The following is an 18,648-nucleotide window of genomic DNA, read 5'->3' on the forward strand; positions in this document are numbered from 1 at the left end:
GAATGTTGAAATTGATGAGTAAGTTTTGTGTAGTTCCAATCATTTTCCGTGTGGTCGAGTGGTCTAAGGCGTTGGATGGGGAACCACAGTTAAACGGCGCCGGTTCGAATCCCACCATCAACATACCTATTCACAACCACTAACATCATATTATCACATCACACACAATACCCACTATCACATACATACTACCACAATCACACAATCACAGCCCAACATCATCACAGTCATCAACAACAACGAATACTACTACTAATAATATTTGTAATAATACTACTTATATCTATATAAGTAGTATATATGGCGAGTCAGGAATAGAATGTGTGGCAGTAGAAATTCGTGAAGTTCCAGGAGGAAAGAACGTCAACAGAAAGCGATTGGTATTGAAATGAAGGAACAGTGAATTGTGAGACGATTGATTGACATTCGCAAAGGAACAATCAAGGTTCATTGATAGTTTGCAAATTAAGTATGTACTGTTTCCCCCTCACATTTTACTAAGACATTCTGCAATTTTCACTTCAAATACATTGGATTGTCCCCACTCGTGTTGTTGTTCTTGTTCTTGTTGTTCTTGTTGTTGTTCTTGTTGCTGTTGTTGTTGTTGTTGTTGTTGTTCACCACACTACGACTATTACAATTACAACTACAAATACAACGAAAAAACAAAAACAGTACTACAACCACAAACAAAACCACAATCACCACGTCACACTCTCCACATTCTCACTCCTGTGTGCCCTGTTACTTCCACACTTCATTTAATTCATTCACAACACCGACCAGTCACAGTCACTTGTCTAGTCCCACTCACACACAACATCGTCTCCTCACTGTATCCAACTACTACTGTCATGTGTGCCGATTGCTGCTTAACTCAGTGTGAACTTGATTCAGCACGTGGGATGGCATGCAGACACATTGAGTGGACAAGTGTCAAACAGACAGGATGAAACACACTCTCCCTCACTGACTCATCGTGTGAACGTGTTACACTGCGTAGTTTGTCGAAGCAGACAGTGGTGGATGGATTGACACGGGGTGATGAGTGGTGAGTGGTTGTGTGGTTGATTGATTGAGTGTGTGATTGAGTGTGTGAGTGAGTGAGTGAGTAGTATGTGTGTAGTGTTGTGTAGTGTGTAGTGTTGTCGTGAATAGCAGAGTGTATTTGCATGATGATGGTGAAATGGAATGTTGAAATTGATGAGTAAGTTTTGTGTAGTTCCAATCATTTTCCGTGTGGTCGAGTGGTCTAAGGCGTTGGATGGGGAACCACAGTTAAACGGCGCCGGTTCGAATCCCACCATCAACATACCTATTCACAACCACTAACATCATATTATCACATCACACACAATACCCACTATCACATACATACTACCACAATCACACAATCACAGCCCAACATCATCACAGTCATCAACAACAACGAATACTACTACTAATAATATTTGTAATAATACTACTTATATCTATATAAGTAGTATATATGGCGAGTCAGGAATAGAATGTGTGTCAGTAGAAATTCGTGAAGTTCCAGGAGGAAAGAACGTCAACAGAAAGCGATTGGTATTGAAATGAAGGGACAGTGAATTGTGAGACGATTGAATGACATTCGCAAAGGAACAATCAAGGTTCATTGATAGTTTGCAAATTAAGTATGTACTGTTTTCCTCTCACATTTTACTAAGACATTCTGCAATTTTCACTTCAAATACGTTGGATTGTCCCCACTCGTGTTCTTGTTCTTGTTCTTGTTGTTCTTGTTGTTGTTCTTGTTGCTGTTGTTGATGTTGTTGTTGTTGTTCACCACACTACGACTATTACAATTACAACTACAAATACAACGAAAAAACAAAAACAGTACTACAACCACAAACAAAACCACAATCACCACGTCACACTCTCCACATTCTCACTCCTGTGTGCCCTGTTACTTCCACACTTCATTTAATTCATTCACAACACCGACCAGTCACAGTCACTTGTCTAGTCCCACTCACACACAACATCGTCTCCTCACTGTATCCAACTACTACTGTCATGTGTGCCGATTGCTTAACTCAGTGTGAACTTGATTCAGCACGTGGGATGGCATGCAGACACATTGAGTGGACAAGTGTCAAACAGACAGGATGAAACACACTCTCCCTCACTGACTCATCGTGTGAACGTGTTACACTGCGTAGTTTGTTGAAGCAGACAGTGATGGATGGATTGACACGGGGTGATGAGTGGTGAGTAGTTGTGTGGTTGATTGATTGAGTGTGTGATTGAGTGTGTGATTGAGTGTGTGAGTGAGTGAGTGAGTAGTATGTGTTGTGTAGTGTGTAGTGTTGTCGTGAATAGCAGAGAGTATTTGCATGACGATGGTGAAATGGAATGTTGAAATTGATGAGTAAGTTTTGTGTAGTTCCAATCATTTTCCGTGTGGCCGAGTGGTCTAAGGCGTTGGATGGGGAACCACATTTAAACGGCGCCGGTTCGAATCCCACCATCAACATACCTATTCACAACCACTAACATCATATTATCACATCACACACAATACCCACTATCACATACATACTACCACAATCACACAATCACAGCCCAACATCATCACAGTCATCAACAACAACGAATACTACTACTAATAATATTTGTAACAATACTACTTATATCTATATAAGTAGTATATATGGCGAGTCAGGAATAGAATGTGTGGCAGTAGAAATTCGTGAATTTCCAGGAGGAAAGAACGTGAACAGAAAGCGATTGGTATTGAAATGAAGGAACAGTGAATTGTGAGACGATTGATTGACATTCGCAAAGGAACAATCAAGGTTCATTGATAGTTTGCAAATTAAGTATGTACTGTTTTCCTCTCACATTTTACTAAGACATTCTGCAATTTTCACTTCAAATACATTGGATTGTCCCCACTCGTGTTCTTGTTCTTGTTCTTGTTGTTCTTGTTGTTGTTCTTGTTGCTGTTGTTGATGTTGTTGTTGTTGTTCACCACACTACGACTATTACAATTACAACTACAAATACAACGAACAAACAAAAACAGTACTACAACCACAAACAAAACCACAATCACCACGTCACACTCTCCACATTCTCACTCCTGTGTGCCCTGTTACTTCCACACTTCATTTAATTCATTCACAACACCGACCAGTCACAGTCACTTGTCTAGTCCCACTCACACACAACATCGTCTCCTCACTGTATCCAACTACTACTGTCATGTGTGCCGATTGCTTAACTCAGTGTGAACTTGATTCAGCACGTGGGATGGCATGCAGACACATTGAGTGGACAAGTGTCAAACAGACAGGATGAAACACACTCTCCCTCACTGACTCATCGTGTGAACGTGTTACACTGCGTAGTTTGTTGAAGCAGACAGTGATGGATGGATTGACACGGGGTGATGAGTGGTGAGTAGTTGTGTGGTTGATTGATTGAGTGTGTGATTGAGTGTGTGAGTGAGTGAGTGAGTAGTATGTGTTGTGTAGTGTGTAGTGTTGTCGTGAATAGCAGAGAGTATTTGCATGACGATGGTGAAATGGAATGTTGAAATTGATGAGTAAGTTTTGTGTAGTTCCAATCATTTTCCGTGTGGCCGAGTGGTCTAAGGCGTTGGATGGGGAACCACATTTAAACGGCGCCGGTTCGAATCCCACCATCAACATACCTATTCACAACCACTAACATCATATTATCACATCACACACAATACCCACTATCACATACATACTACCACAATCACACAATCACAGCCCAACATCATCACAGTCATCAACAACAACGAATACTACTACTAATAATATTTGTAACAATACTACTTATATCTATATAAGTAGTATATATGGCGAGTCAGGAATAGAATGTGTGGCAGTAGAAATTCGTGAATTTCCAGGAGGAAAGAACGTCAACAGAAAGCGATTGGTATTGAAATGAAGGAACAGTGAATTGTGAGACGATTGATTGACATTCGCAAAGGAACAATCAAGGTTCATTGATAGTTTGCAAATTAAGTATGTACTGTTTTCCTCTCACATTTTACTAAGACATTCTGCAATTTTCACTTCAAATACATTGGATTGTCCCCACTCGTGTTCTTGTTCTTGTTCTTGTTGTTCTTGTTGTTGTTCTTGTTGCTGTTGTTGATGTTGTTGTTGTTCACCACACTACGACTATTACAATTACAACTACAAATACAACGAAAAAACAAAAACAGTACTACAACCACAAACAAAACCACAATCACCACGTCACACTCTCCACATTCTCACTCCTGTGTGCCCTGTTACTTCCACACTTCATTTAATTCATTCACAACACCGACCAGTCACAGTCACTTGTCTAGTCCCACTCACACACAACATCGTCTCCTCACTGTATCCAACTACTACTGTCATGTGTGCCGATTGCTTAACTCAGTGTGAACTTGATTCAGCACGTGGGATGGCATGCAGACACATTGAGTGGACAAGTGTCAAACAGACAAGATGAAACACACTCTCCCTCACTGACTCATCGTGTGAACGTGTTACACTGCGTAGTTTGTCGAAGCAGACAGTGGTGGATGGATTGACACGGGGTGATGAGTGGTGAGTAGTTGTGTGGTTGATTGATTGAGTGTGTGATTGAGTGTGAGATTGAGTGTGTGAGTGAGTGAGTGAGTAGTATGTGTTGTGTAGTGTGTAGTGTTGTCGTGAATAGCAGAGAGTATTTGCATGACGATGATGAAATGGAATGTTGAAATTGATGAGTAAGTTTTGTGTAGTTCCAATCATTTTCCGTGTGGCCGAGTGGTCTAAGGCGTTGGATGGGGAACCACATTTAAACGGCGCCGGTTCGAATCCCACCATCAACATACCTATTCACAACCACTAACATCATATTATCACATCACACACAATACCCACTATCACATACATACTACCACAATCACACAATCACAGCCCAACATCATCACAGTCATCAACAACAACGAATACTACTACTAATAATATTTGTAACAATACTACTTATATCTATATAAGTAGTATATATGGCGAGTCAGGAATAGAATGTGTGGCAGTAGAAATTCGTGAATTTCCAGGAGGAAAGAACGTCAACAGAAAGCGATTGGTATTGAAATGAAGGGACAGTGAATTGTGAGACGATTGAATGACATTCGCAAAGGAACAATCAAGGTTCATTGATAGTTTGCAAATTAAGTATGTACTGTTTTCCTCTCACATTTTACTAAGACATTTTGCAATTTTCACTTCAAATACATTGGATTGTCCCCACTCGTGTTCTTGTTCTTGTTCTTGTTGTTCTTGTTGTTGTTCTTGTTGCTGTTGTTGATGTTGTTGTTGTTGTTCACCACACTACGACTATTACAATTACAACTACAAATACAACGAAAAAACAAAAACAGTACTACAACCACAAACAAAACCACAATCACCACGTCACACTCTCCACATTCTCACTCCTGTGTGCCCTGTTACTTCCACACTTCATTTAATTCATTCACAACACCGACCAGTCACAGTCACTTGTCTAGTCCCACTCACACACAACATCGTCTCCTCACTGTATCCAACTACTACTGTCATGTGTGCCGATTGCTTAACTCAGTGTGAACTTGATTCAGCACGTGGGATGGCATGCAGACACATTGAGTGGACAAGTGTCAAACAGACAAGATGAAACACACTCTCCCTCACTGACTCATCGTGTGAACGTGTTACACTGCGTAGTTTGTCGAAGCAGACAGTGGTGGATGGATTGACACGGGGTGATGAGTGGTGAGTGGTTGTGTGGTTGATTGATTGAGTGTGTGATTGAGTGAGTGAGTGAGTAGTATGTGTTGTGTAGTGTGTAGTGTTGTCGTGAATAGCAGAGTGTATTTGCATGACGATGGTGAAATGGAATGTTGAAATTGATGAGTAAGTTTTGTGTAGTTCCAATCATTTTCCGTGTGGCCGAGTGGTCTAAGGCGTTGGATGGGGAACCACATTTAAACGGCGCCGGTTCGAATCCCAACATCAACATACCTATTCACAACCACTAACATCATATTATCACATCACACACAATACCCACTATCACATACATACTACCACAATCACACAATCACAGCCCAACATCATCACAGTCATCAACAACAACGAATACTACTACTAATAATATTTGTAACAATACTACTTATATCTATATAAGAAGTATATATGGCGAGTCAGGAATAGAATGTGTGTCAGTAGAAATTCGTGAAGTTCCAGGAGGAAAGAACGTGAACAGAAAGCGATTGGTATTGAAATGAAGGAACAGTGAATTGTGAGACGATTGATTGACATTCGCAAAGGAACAATCAAGGTTCATTGATATTTTGCAAATTAAGTATGTACTGTTTCCCCCTCACATTTTACTAAGACATTCTCCAACTTTCACTTCAAATAAATTGGATTGTCCCCACTCGTGTTCTTGTTCTTGATTTTGTTGTTCTTGTTGCTGTTGGTGTTGTTGTTGTTGTTCACCACACTACGACTATTACAATTACAACTACAAATACAACGAAAAAACAAAAACAGTACTACAACCACAAACAAAACCACAATCACCAAGTCACACTCTCCACATTCTCACTTCTGTGTGCCCTGTTACTTCCACACTTCATTTAATTCATTCACAACACCGACCAGTCACAGTCACTTGCCTAGTCCCACTCACACACAACATCGTCTCCTCACTGTATCCAACTACTACTGTCATGTGTGCCGATTGCTTAACTCAGTGTGAACTTGATTCAGCACGTGGGATGGCATGCAGACACATTGAGTGGACAAGTGTCAAACAGACAGGATGAAACACACTCTCCCTCACTGACTCATCGTGTGAACGTGTTACACTGCGTAGTTTGTCGAAGCAGACAGTGGTGGATGAATTGACACGGGGTGATGAGTGGTGAGTGGTTGTGTGGTTGATTGATTGAGTGTGTGATTGAGTGTGTGATTGAGAGTGTGAGTGACTGAGTGTGTGAGTGAGTGAGTGATTGAGTGAGTGAGTGAGTAGTATGTGTTGTGTAGTGTGTAGTGTTGTCGTGAATAGCAGAGTGTATTTGCATGACGATGGTGAAATGGAATGTTGAAATCGATGAGTAAGTTTTGTGTAGTTCCAATCATTTTCCGTGTGGTCGAGTGGTCTAAGGCTTTGGATGGGGAACCACATTTAAACGGCGCCGGTTCGAATCCCACCATCAACATACCTATTCACAACCACTAACATCATATTATCACATCACACACAATACCCACTATCACATACATACTACCACAATCACACAATCACAGCCCAACATCATCACAGTCATCAACAACAACGAATACTACTACTAATAATATTTGTAACAATACTACTTATATCTATATAAGTAGTATATATGGCGAGTCAGGAATAGAATGTGTGGCAGTAGAAATTCGTGAAGTTCCAGGAGGAAAGAACGTCAACAGAAAGCGATTGGTATTGAAATGAAGGAACAGTGAATTGTGAGACGATTGATTGACATTCGCAAAGGAACAATCAAGGTTCATTGACATTTTGCAAATTAAGTATGTACTGTTTCCCCCTCACATTTTACTAAGACATTCTGCAATTTTCACTTCAAATACATTGGATTGTCCCCACTCGTGTTCTTCTTCTTGTTCTTGTTGTTCTTGTTGTTGTTCTTGTTGCTGTTGTTGATGTTGTTGTTGTTGTTCACCACACTACGACTATTACAATTACAACTACAAATACAACGAACAAACAAAAACAGTACTACAACCACAAACAAAACCACAATCACCACGTCACACTCTCCACATTCTCACTCCTGTGTGCCCTGTTACTTCCACACTTCATTTAATTCATTCACAACACCGACCAGTCACAGTCACTTGTCTAGTCCCACTCACACACAACATCGTCTCCTCACTGTATCCAACTACTACTGTCATGTGTGCCGATTGCTGCTTAACTCAGTGTGAACTTGATTCAGCACGTGGGATGGCATGCAGACACATTGAGTGGACAAGTGTCAAACAGACAGGATGAAACACACTCTCCCTCACTGACTCATCGTGTGAACGTGTTACACTGCGTAGTTTGTCGAAGCAGACAGTGGTGGATGGATTGACACGGGGTGATGAGTGGTGAGTGGTTGTGTGGTTGATTGATTGAGTGTGTGAGAGTGTGAGTGAGTGTGTGATTGAGTGTGTGAGTGAGTGATTGAGTGTGTGAGTGAGTGAGTGAGTAGTATGTGTTGTGTAGTGTGTAGTGTTGTCGTGAATAGCAGAGTGTATTTGCATGACGATGGTGAAATGGAATGTTGAAATTGATGAGTAAGTTTTGTGTAGTTCCAATCATTTTCCGTGTGGCCGAGTGGTCTAAGGCGTTGGATGGGGAACCACATTTAAACGGCGCCGGTTCGAATCCCACCATCAACATACCTATTCACAACCACTAACATCATATTATCACATCACACACAATACCCACTATCACATACATACTACCACAATCACACAATCACAGCCCAACATCATCACAGTCATCAACAACAACGAATACTACTACTAATAATATTTGTAACAATACTACTTATATCTATATAAGTAGTATATATGGCGAGTCAGGAATAGAATGTGTGGCAGTAGAAATTCGTGAAGTTCCAGGAGGAAAGAACGTCAACAGAAAGCGATTGGTATTGAAATGAAGGAACAGTGAATTGTGAGACGATTGATTGACATTCGCAAAGGAACAATCAAGGTTCATTGATAGTTTGTAAATTAAGTATGTACTGTTTTCCTCTCACATTTTACTAAGACATTCTGCAATTTTCACTTCAAATACATTCGATTGTCCCCACTCGTGTTCTTCTTCTTGTTCTTGTTGTTCTTGTTGTTGTTCTTGTTGCTGTTGTTGTTGTTGTTGTTGTTGTTCACCACACTACGACTATTACAATTACAACTACAAATACAACGAACAAACAAAAACAGTACTACAACCACAAACAAAACCACAATCACCAAGTCACACTCTCCACATTCTCACTCCTGTGTGCCCTGTTACTTCCACACTTCATTTAATTCATTCACAACACCGACCAGTCACAGTCACTTGTCTAGTCCCACTCACACACAACATCGTCTCCTCACTGTATCCAACTACTACTGTCATGTGTGCCGATTACTTAACTCAGTGTGAACTTGATTCAGCACGTGGGATGGCATGCAGACACATTGAGTGGACAAGTGTCAAACAGACAGGATGAAACACACTCTCCCTCACTGACTCATCGTGTGAACGTGTTACACTGCGTAGTTTGTCGAAGCAGACAGTGGTGGATGGATTGACACGGGGTGATGAGTGGTGAGTGGTTGTGTGGTTGATTGATTGAGTGTGTGAGTGAGTGTGTGATTGAGTGATTGAGTGAGTGAGTGAGTAGTATGTGTTGTGTAGTGTGTAGTGTTGTCGTGAATAGCAGAGTGTATTTGCATGACGATGGTGAAATGGAATGTTGAAATTGATGAGTAAGTTTTGTGTAGTTCCAATCATTTTCCGTGTGGCCGAGTGGTCTAAGGCGTTGGATGGGGAACCACATTTAAACGGCGCCGGTTCGAATCCCACCATCAACATACCTATTCACAACCACTCACATCATATTATCACATCACACACAATACCCACTATCACATACATACTACCACAATCACACAATCACAGCCCAACATCATCACAGTCATCAACAACAACGAATACTACTACTAATAATATTTGTAACAATACTACTTATATCTATATAAGTAGTATATATGGCGAGTCAGGAATAGAATGTGTGGCAGTAGAAATTCGTGAAGTTCCAGGAGGAAAGAACGTCAACAGAAAGCGATTGGTATTGAAATGAAGGAACAGTGAATTGTGAGACGATTGATTGACATTCGCAAAGGAACAATCAAGGTTCATTGATAGTTTGCAAATTTAGTATGTACTGTTTCCCCCTCACAGTTTAATAAGACATTCTGCAATTTTCACTTCAAATACATTGGATTGTCCCCACTCGTGTTCTTCTTCTTGTTCTTGTTGTTCTTGTTGTTGTTCTTGTTGCTGTTGTTGTTGTTGTTGTTGTTGTTCACCACACTACGACTATTACAATTACAACTACAAATACAACGAAAAAACAAAAACAGTACTACAACCACAAACAAAACCACAATCACCAAGTCACACTCTCCACATTCTCACTCCTGTGTGCCCTGTTACTTCCACACTTCATTTGATTCATTCACAACACCGACCAGTCACAGTCACTTGTCTAGTCCCACTCACACACAACATCGTCTCCTCACTGTATCCAACTACTACTGTCATGTGTGCCGATTGCTGCTTAACTCAGTGTGAACTTGATTCAGCACGTGGGATGGCATGCAGACACATTGAGTGGACAAGTGTCAAACAGACAGGATGAAACACACTCTCCCTCACTGACTCATCGTGTGAACGTGTTACACTGCGTAGTTTGTCGAAGCAGACAGTGGTGGATGGATTGACACGGGGTGATGAGTGGTGAGTAGTTGTGTGGTTGATTGATTGAGTGTGTGATTGAGTGTGAGATTGAGTGTGTGAGTGACTGAGTGAGTGATTGAGTGAGTGAGTGAGTGAGTGAGTAGTATGTGTTGTGTAGTGTTGTCGTGAATAGCAGAGTGTATTTGCATGACGATGGTGAAATGGAATGTTGAAATTGATGAGTAAGTTTTGTGTAGTTCCAATCATTTTCCGTGTGGCCGAGTGGTCTAAGGCGTTGGATGGGGAACCACAGTTAAACGGCGCCGGTTCGAATCCCACCATCAACATACCTATTCACAACCACTAACATCATATTATCACATCACACACAATACCCACTATCACATACATACTACCACAATCACACAATCACAGCCCAACATCATCACAGTCATCAACAACAACGAATACTACTACTAATAATATTTGTAACAATACTACTTATATCTATATAAGTAGTATATATGGCGAGTCAGGAATAGAATGTGTGGCAGTAGAAATTCGTGAAGTTCCAGGAGGAAAGAACGTCAACAGAAAGCGATTGGTATTGAAATGAAGGAACAGTGAATTGTGAGACGATTGATTGACACTCGCAAAGGAACAATCAAGGTTCATTGATAGTTTGCAAATTAAGTATGTACTGTTTCCCCCTCACAGTTTAATAAGACATTCTGCAATTTTCACTTCAAATACATTGGATTGTCCCCACTCGTAATATTCTTCTTTTTCTTGTTAATCATGTTGCTGTTGGTGTTGTTGTTGTTGTTCACCACACTACGACTATTACAATTACAACTACAAATACAACGAAAAAACAAAAACAGTACTACAACCACAAACAAAACCACAATCACCAAGTCACACTCTCCACATTCTCACTCCTGTGTGCCCTGTTACTTCCACACTTCATTTAATTCATTCACAACACCGACCAGTCACAGTCACTTGCCTAGTCCCACTCACACACAACATCGTCTCCTCACTGTATCCAACTACTACTGTCATGTGTGCCGATTGCTTAACTCAGTGTGAACTTGATTCAGCACGTGGGATGGCATGCAGACACATTGAGTGGACAAGTGTCAAACAGACAGGATGAAACACACTCTCCCTCACTGACTCATCGTGTGAACGTGTTACACTGCGTAGTTTGTCGAAGCAGACAGTGGTGGATGGATTGACACGGGGTGATGAGTGGTGAGTGGTTGTGTGGTTGATTGATTGAGTGTGTGATTGAGTGAGTGAGTGAGTAGTATGTGTTGTGTAGTGTAGTGTGTAGTGTTGTCGTGAATAGCAGAGTGTATTTGCATGATGATGGTGAAATGGAATGTTGAAATTGATGATTAAGTTTTGTGTAGTTCCAATCATTTTCCGTGTGGTCGAGTGGTCTAAGGCGTTGGATGGGGAACCACAGTTAAACGGCGCCGGTTCGAATCCCACCATCAACATACCTATTCACAACCACTAACATCATATTATCACATCACACACAATACCCACTATCACATACATACTACCACAATCACACAATCACAGCTCAACATCATCACAGTCATCAACAACAACGAATACTACTACTAATAATATTTGTAATAATACTACTTATATCTATATAAGTAGTATATATGGCGAGTCAGGAATAGAATGTGTGGCAGTAGAAATTCGTGAAGTTCCAGGAGGAAAGAACGTGAACAGAAAGCGATTGGTATTGAAATGAAGGAACAGTGAATTGTGAGACGATTGATTGACATTCGCAAAGGAACAGTCAAGGTTCATTGATATTTTGCAAATTAAGTATTTGCTGTTTTCCTCTCAAATTTTACTAAGACATTATGCAATTTTCACTTCAAATACATTGGATTGTCCCCACTCGTAATATTCTTCTTCTTCTTGTGCTCGCTCTTGTTCGTGTTCCTGTTGTTGTTGTTGTTGTTGTTCACCACACTTCGACTATTACAATACAACTACAAATACAACGAAAAAACAAAAACAGTACTACAACCACAAACAAAACCACAATCACCACGTCACACTCTCCACATTCTCACTCCTGTGTGCCCTGTTACTTCCACACTTCATTTAATTCATTCACAACACCGACCAGTCACAGTCACTTGTCTAGTCCCACTCACACACAACATCGTCTCCTCACTGTATCCAACTACTACTGTCATGTGTGCCGATTACTTAACTCAGTGTGAACTTGATTCAGCACGTGGGATGGCATGCAGACACATTGAGTGGACAAGTGTCAAACAGACAGGATGAAACACACTCTCCCTCACTGACTCATCGTGTGAACGTGTTACACTGCGTAGTTTGTCGAAGCAGACAGTGGTGGATGGATTGACACGGGGTGATGAGTGGTGAGTGGTTGTGTGGTTGATTGATTGAGTGTGTGATTGAGTGTGAGATTGAGTGTGTGAGTGACTGAGTGAGTGATTGAGTGAGTGAGTGAGTAGTATGTGTTGTGTAGTGTGTAGTGTTGTGTAGTGCGTAGTGTTGTCGTGAATAGCAGAGTGTATTTGCATGATGATGGTGAAATGGAATGTTGAAATTGATGAGTAAGTTTTGTGTAGTTCCAATCATTTTCCGTGTGGTCGAGTGGTCTAAGGCGTTGGATGGGGAACCACATTTAAACGGCGCCGGTTCGAATCCCACCATCAACATACCTATTCACAACCACTAACATCACATTATCACATCACACACAATACCCACTATCACATACATACTACCACAATCACACAATCACAGCCCAACATCATCACAGTCATCAACAACAACGAATACTACTACTAATAATATTTGTAACAATACTACTTATATCTATATAAGTAGTATATATGGCGAGTCAGGAATAGAATGTGTGGCAGTAGAAATTCGTGAAGTTCCAGGAGGAAAGAACGTCAACAGAATGCGATTGGTATTGAAATGAAGGAACAGTGAATTGTGAGACGATTGATTGACATTCGCAAAGGAACAATCAAGGTTCATTGATAGTTTGCAAATTAAGTATGTACTGTTTTCCTCTCACATTTTACTAAGACATTCTGCAATTTTCACTTCAAATACATTGGATTGTCCCCACTCGTGTTCTTGTTCTTGTTCTTGTTGTTCTTGTTGTTGTTCTTGTTGCTGTTGTTGATGTTGTTGTTGTTCACCACACTACGACTATTACAATTACAACTACAAATACAACGAAAAAACAAAAACAGTACTACAACCACAAACAAAACCACAATCACCACGTCACACTCTCCACATTCTCACTCCTGTGTGCCCTGTTACTTCCACACTTCATTTAATTCATTCACAACACCGACCAGTCACAGTCACTTGTCTAGTCCCACTCACACACAACATCGTCTCCTCACTGTATCCAACTACTACTGTCATGTGTGCCGATTGCTTAACTCAGTGTGAACTTGATTCAGCACGTGGGATGGCATGCAGACACATTGAGTGGACAAGTGTCAAACAGACAGGATGAAACACACTCTCCCTCACTGACTCATCGTGTGAACGTGTTACACTGCGTAGTTTGTCGAAGCAGACAGTGGTGGATGGATTGACACGGGGTGATGAGTGGTGAGTGGTTGTGTGGTTGATTGATTGAGTGTGTGAGTGAGTGTGTGATTGAGTGTGTGAGTGATTGAGTGAGTGAGTGAGTAGTATGTGTTGTGTAGTGTGTAGTGTTGTCGTGAATAGCAGAGAGTATTTGCATGACGATGATGAAATGGAATGTTGAAATTGATGAGTAAGTTTTGTGTAGTTCCAATCATTTTCCGTGTGGCCGAGTGGTCTAAGGCGTTGGATGGGGAACCACATTTAAACGGCGCCGGTTCGAATCCCACCATCAACATACCTATTCACAACCACTCACATCATATTATCACATCACACACAATACCCACTATCACATACATACTACCACAATCACACAATCACAGCCCAACATCATCACAGTCATCAACAACAACGAATACTACTACTAATAATATTTGTAACAATACTACTTATATCTATATAAGTAGTATATATGGCGAGTCAGGAATAGAATGTGTGGCAGTAGAAATTCGTGAAGTTCCAGGAGGAAAGAACGTCAACAGAAAGCGATTGGTATTGAAATGAAGGGACAGTGAATTGTGAGACGATTGATTGACATTCGCAAAGGAACAATCAAGGTTCATTGATAGTTTGCAAATTAAGTATGTACTGTTTTCCTCTCACATTTTACTAAGACATTCTGCAATTTTCACTTCAAATACATTGGATTGTCCCCACTCGTGTTCTTGTTCTTGTTCTTGTTGTTCTTGTTGTTGTTCTTGTTGCTGTTGTTGATGTTGTTGTTGTTCACCACACTACGACTATTACAATTACAACTACAAATACAACGAAAAAACAAAAACAGTACTACAACCACAAACAAAACCACAATCACCACGTCACACTCTCCACATTCTCACTCCTGTGTGCCCTGTTACTTCCACACTTCATTTAATTCATTCACAACACCGACCAGTCACAGTCACTTGTCTAGTCCCACTCACACACAACATCGTCTCCTCACTGTATCCAACTACTACTGTCATGTGTGCCGATTGCTTAACTCAGTGTGAACTTGATTCAGCACGTGGGATGGCATGCAGACACATTGAGTGGACAAGTGTCAAACAGACAGGATGAAACACACTCTCCCTCACTGACTCATCGTGTGAACGTGTTACACTGCGTAGTTTGTCGAAGCAGACAGTGGTGGATGGATTGACACGGGGTGATGAGTGGTGAGTGGTTGTGTGGTTGATTGATTGAGTGTGTGATTGAGTGTGTGATTGAGTGTGTGAGTGAGTGAGTGAGTAGTATGTGTTGTGTAGTGTGTAGTGTTGTCGTGAATAGCAGAGTGTATTTGCATGATGATGGTGAAATGGAATGTTGAAATTGATGAGTAAGTTTTGTGTAGTTCCAATCATTTTCCGTGTGGCCGAGTGGTCTAAGGCGTTGGATGGGGAACCACATTTGAACGGCGCCGGTTCGAATCACACCATCAACATACCTATTCACAACCACTAACATCATATTATCACATCACACACAATACCCACTATCACATACATACTACCACAATCACACAATCACAGCCCAACATCATCACAGTCATCAACAACAACGAATACTACTACTAATAATATTTGTAACAATACTACTTATATCTATATAAGTAGTATATATGGCGAGTCAGGAATAGAATGTGTGGCAGTAGAAATTCGTGAAGTTCCAGGAGGAAAGAACGTCAACAGAAAGCGATTGGTATTGAAATGAAGGGACAGTGAATTGTGAGACGATTGATTGACATTCGCAAAGGAACAATCAAGGTTCATTGATAGTTTGCAAATTAAGTATGTACTGTTTTCCTCTCACATTTTACTAAGACATTCTGCAATTTTCACTTCAAATACATTGGATTGTCCTCACTCGTGTTCTTGTTCTTGTTGTTCTTGTTGTTGTTCTTGTTGCTGTTGTTGTTGTTGTTGTTGTTGTTCACCACACTACGACTATTACAATTACAACTACAAATACAACGAAAAAACAAAAACAGTACTACAACCACAAACAAAACCACAATCACCACGTCACACTCTCCACATTCTCACTCCTGTGTGCCCTGTTACTTCCACACTTCATTTAATTCATTCACAACACCGACCAGTCACAGTCACTTGTCTAGTCCCACTCACACACAACATCGTCTCCTCACTGTATCCAACTACTACTGTCATGTGTGCCGATTGCTTAACTCAGTGTGAACTTGATTCAGCACGTGGGATGGCATGCAGACACATTGAGTGGACAAGTGTCAAACAGACAGGATGAAACACACTCTCCCTCACTGACTCATTGTGTGAACGTGTTACACTGCGTAGTTTGTCGAAGCAGACAGTGGTGGATGGATTGACACGGGGTGATGAGTGGTGAGTGGTTGTGTGGTTGATTGATTGAGTGTGTGAGTGAGTGTGTGATTGAGTGTGTGAGTGATTGAGTGAGTGAGTGAGTAGTATGTGTTGTGTAGTGTGTAGTGTTGTCGTGAATAGCAGAGAGTATTTGCATGACGATGATGAAATGGAATGTTGAAATTGATGAGTAAGTTTTGTGTAGTTCCAATCATTTTCCGTGTGGCCGAGTGGTCTAAGGCGTTGGATGGGGAACCACATTTAAACGGCGCCGGTTCGAATCCCACCATCAACATACCTATTCACAACCACTAACATCATATTATCACATCACACACAATACCCACTATCACATACATACTACCACAATCACACAATCACAGCCCAACATCATCACAGTCATCAACAACAACGAATACTACTACTAATAATATTTGTAACAATACTACTTATATCTATATAAGTAGTATATATGGCGAGTCAGGAATAGAATGTGTGTCAGTAGAAATTCGTGAAGTTCCAGGAGGAAAGAACGTCAACAGAAAGCGATTGGTATTGAAATGAAGGAACAGTGAATTGTGAGACGATTGATTGACATTCGCAAAGGAACAATCAAGGTTCATTGATAGTTTGCAAATTAAGTATGTACTGTTTTCCTCTCACATTTTACTAAGACATTCTGCAATTTTCACTTCAAATACATTGGATTGTCCCCACTCGTGTTCTTCTTCTTGTTCTTGTTGTTCTTGTTGTTGTTCTTGTTGCTGTTGTTGATGTTGTTGTTGTTCACCACACTACGACTATTACAATTACAACTACAATACAACGGAAAAGCGAAAACAGTACTACAACCACAAACAAAACCACAATCACCACGTCACACTCTCCACATTCTCACTCCTGTGTGCCCTGTTACTTCCACACTTCATTTAATTCATTCACAACACCGACCAGTCACAGTCACTTGTCTAGTCCCACTCACACACAACATCGTCTCCTCACTGTATCCAACTACTACTGTCATGTGTGCCGATTGCTGCTTAACTCAGTGTGAACTTGATTCAGCACGTGGGATGGCATGCAGACACATTGAGTGGACAAGTGTCAAACAGACAGGATGAAACACACTCTCCCTCACTGACTCATCGTGTGAACGTGTTACACTGCGTAGTTTGTCGAAGCAGACAGTGGTGGATGGATTGACACGGGGTGATGAGTGGTGAGTGGTTGTGTGGTTGATTGATTGAGTGTGTGAGTGAGTGAGTGTGTGATTGAGTGTGTGAGTGATTGAGTGAGTGAGTGAGTAGTATGTGTTGTGTAGTGTGTAGTGTTGTCGTGAATAGCAGAGTGTATTTGCATGATGATGGTGAAATGGAATGTTGAAATTGATGAGTGGGTTTTGTGTAGTTCCAATCATTTTCCGTGTGGCCGAGTGGTCTAAGGCGTTGGATGGGGAACCACATTTGAACGGCGCCGGTTCGAATCCCACCATCAACATACCTATTCACAACCACTAACATCATATTATCACATCACACACAATACCCACTATCACATACATACTACCACAATCACACAATCACAGCCCAACATCATCACAGTCATCAACAACAACGAATACTACTACTAATAATATTTGTAACAATACTACTTATATCTATATAAGTAGTATATATGGCGAGTCAGGAATAGAATGTGTGGCAGTAGAAATTCGTGAAGTTCCAGGAGGAAAGAACGTCAACAGAAAGCCATTGGTATTGAAATGAAGGAACAGTGAATTGTGAGACGATTGATTGACATTCGCAAAGGAACAGTCAAGGTTCATTGATAGTTTGCAAATTAAGTATTTACTGTTTTCCTCTCACAGTTTACTAAGACATTCTGCAATTTTCACTTCGAATACATTGGATTGTCCCCACTCGTGTTCTTGTTCTATTTCTTGTTCTTGTTCTTGTTGTTGTTCTTGTTGTTGTTGTTCTTGTTCACCACACTACGACTATTACAATTACAACTACAAATACAACGAAAAAACAAAAACAGTACTACAACCACAAACAAAACCACAATCATCACGTCACACTCTCCACATTCTCACTCCTGTGTGCCC

At 40.8% G+C, this 18,648-nt stretch overlaps 1 protein-coding gene across 1 annotated transcript; it reads right to left on the minus strand.

Moving 5' to 3' along the window:
- Positions 1 to 17,586: 17,586 nt before the first annotated feature.
- Smp_185170 (hypothetical protein) lies at positions 17,587 to 18,091 on the minus strand (the record flags this gene model as incomplete). Its single annotated transcript, XM_018790632.1, has 1 exon — positions 17,587 to 18,091. Exon 1 carries the CDS (start codon positions 18,037 to 18,039, stop codon positions 17,587 to 17,589), a length of 453 nt encoding a protein of 150 aa, XP_018647401.1. The 5' UTR covers positions 18,040 to 18,091.
- Between the last annotated feature and the right edge of the window lie 557 nt (positions 18,092 to 18,648).

The sequence above is a fragment of the Schistosoma mansoni genome (assembly GCF_000237925.1).
Source record: "Schistosoma mansoni, WGS project CABG00000000 data, supercontig 0277, strain Puerto Rico, whole genome shotgun sequence".
Classification (NCBI taxonomy): domain Eukaryota; kingdom Metazoa; phylum Platyhelminthes; class Trematoda; order Strigeidida; family Schistosomatidae; genus Schistosoma; species Schistosoma mansoni.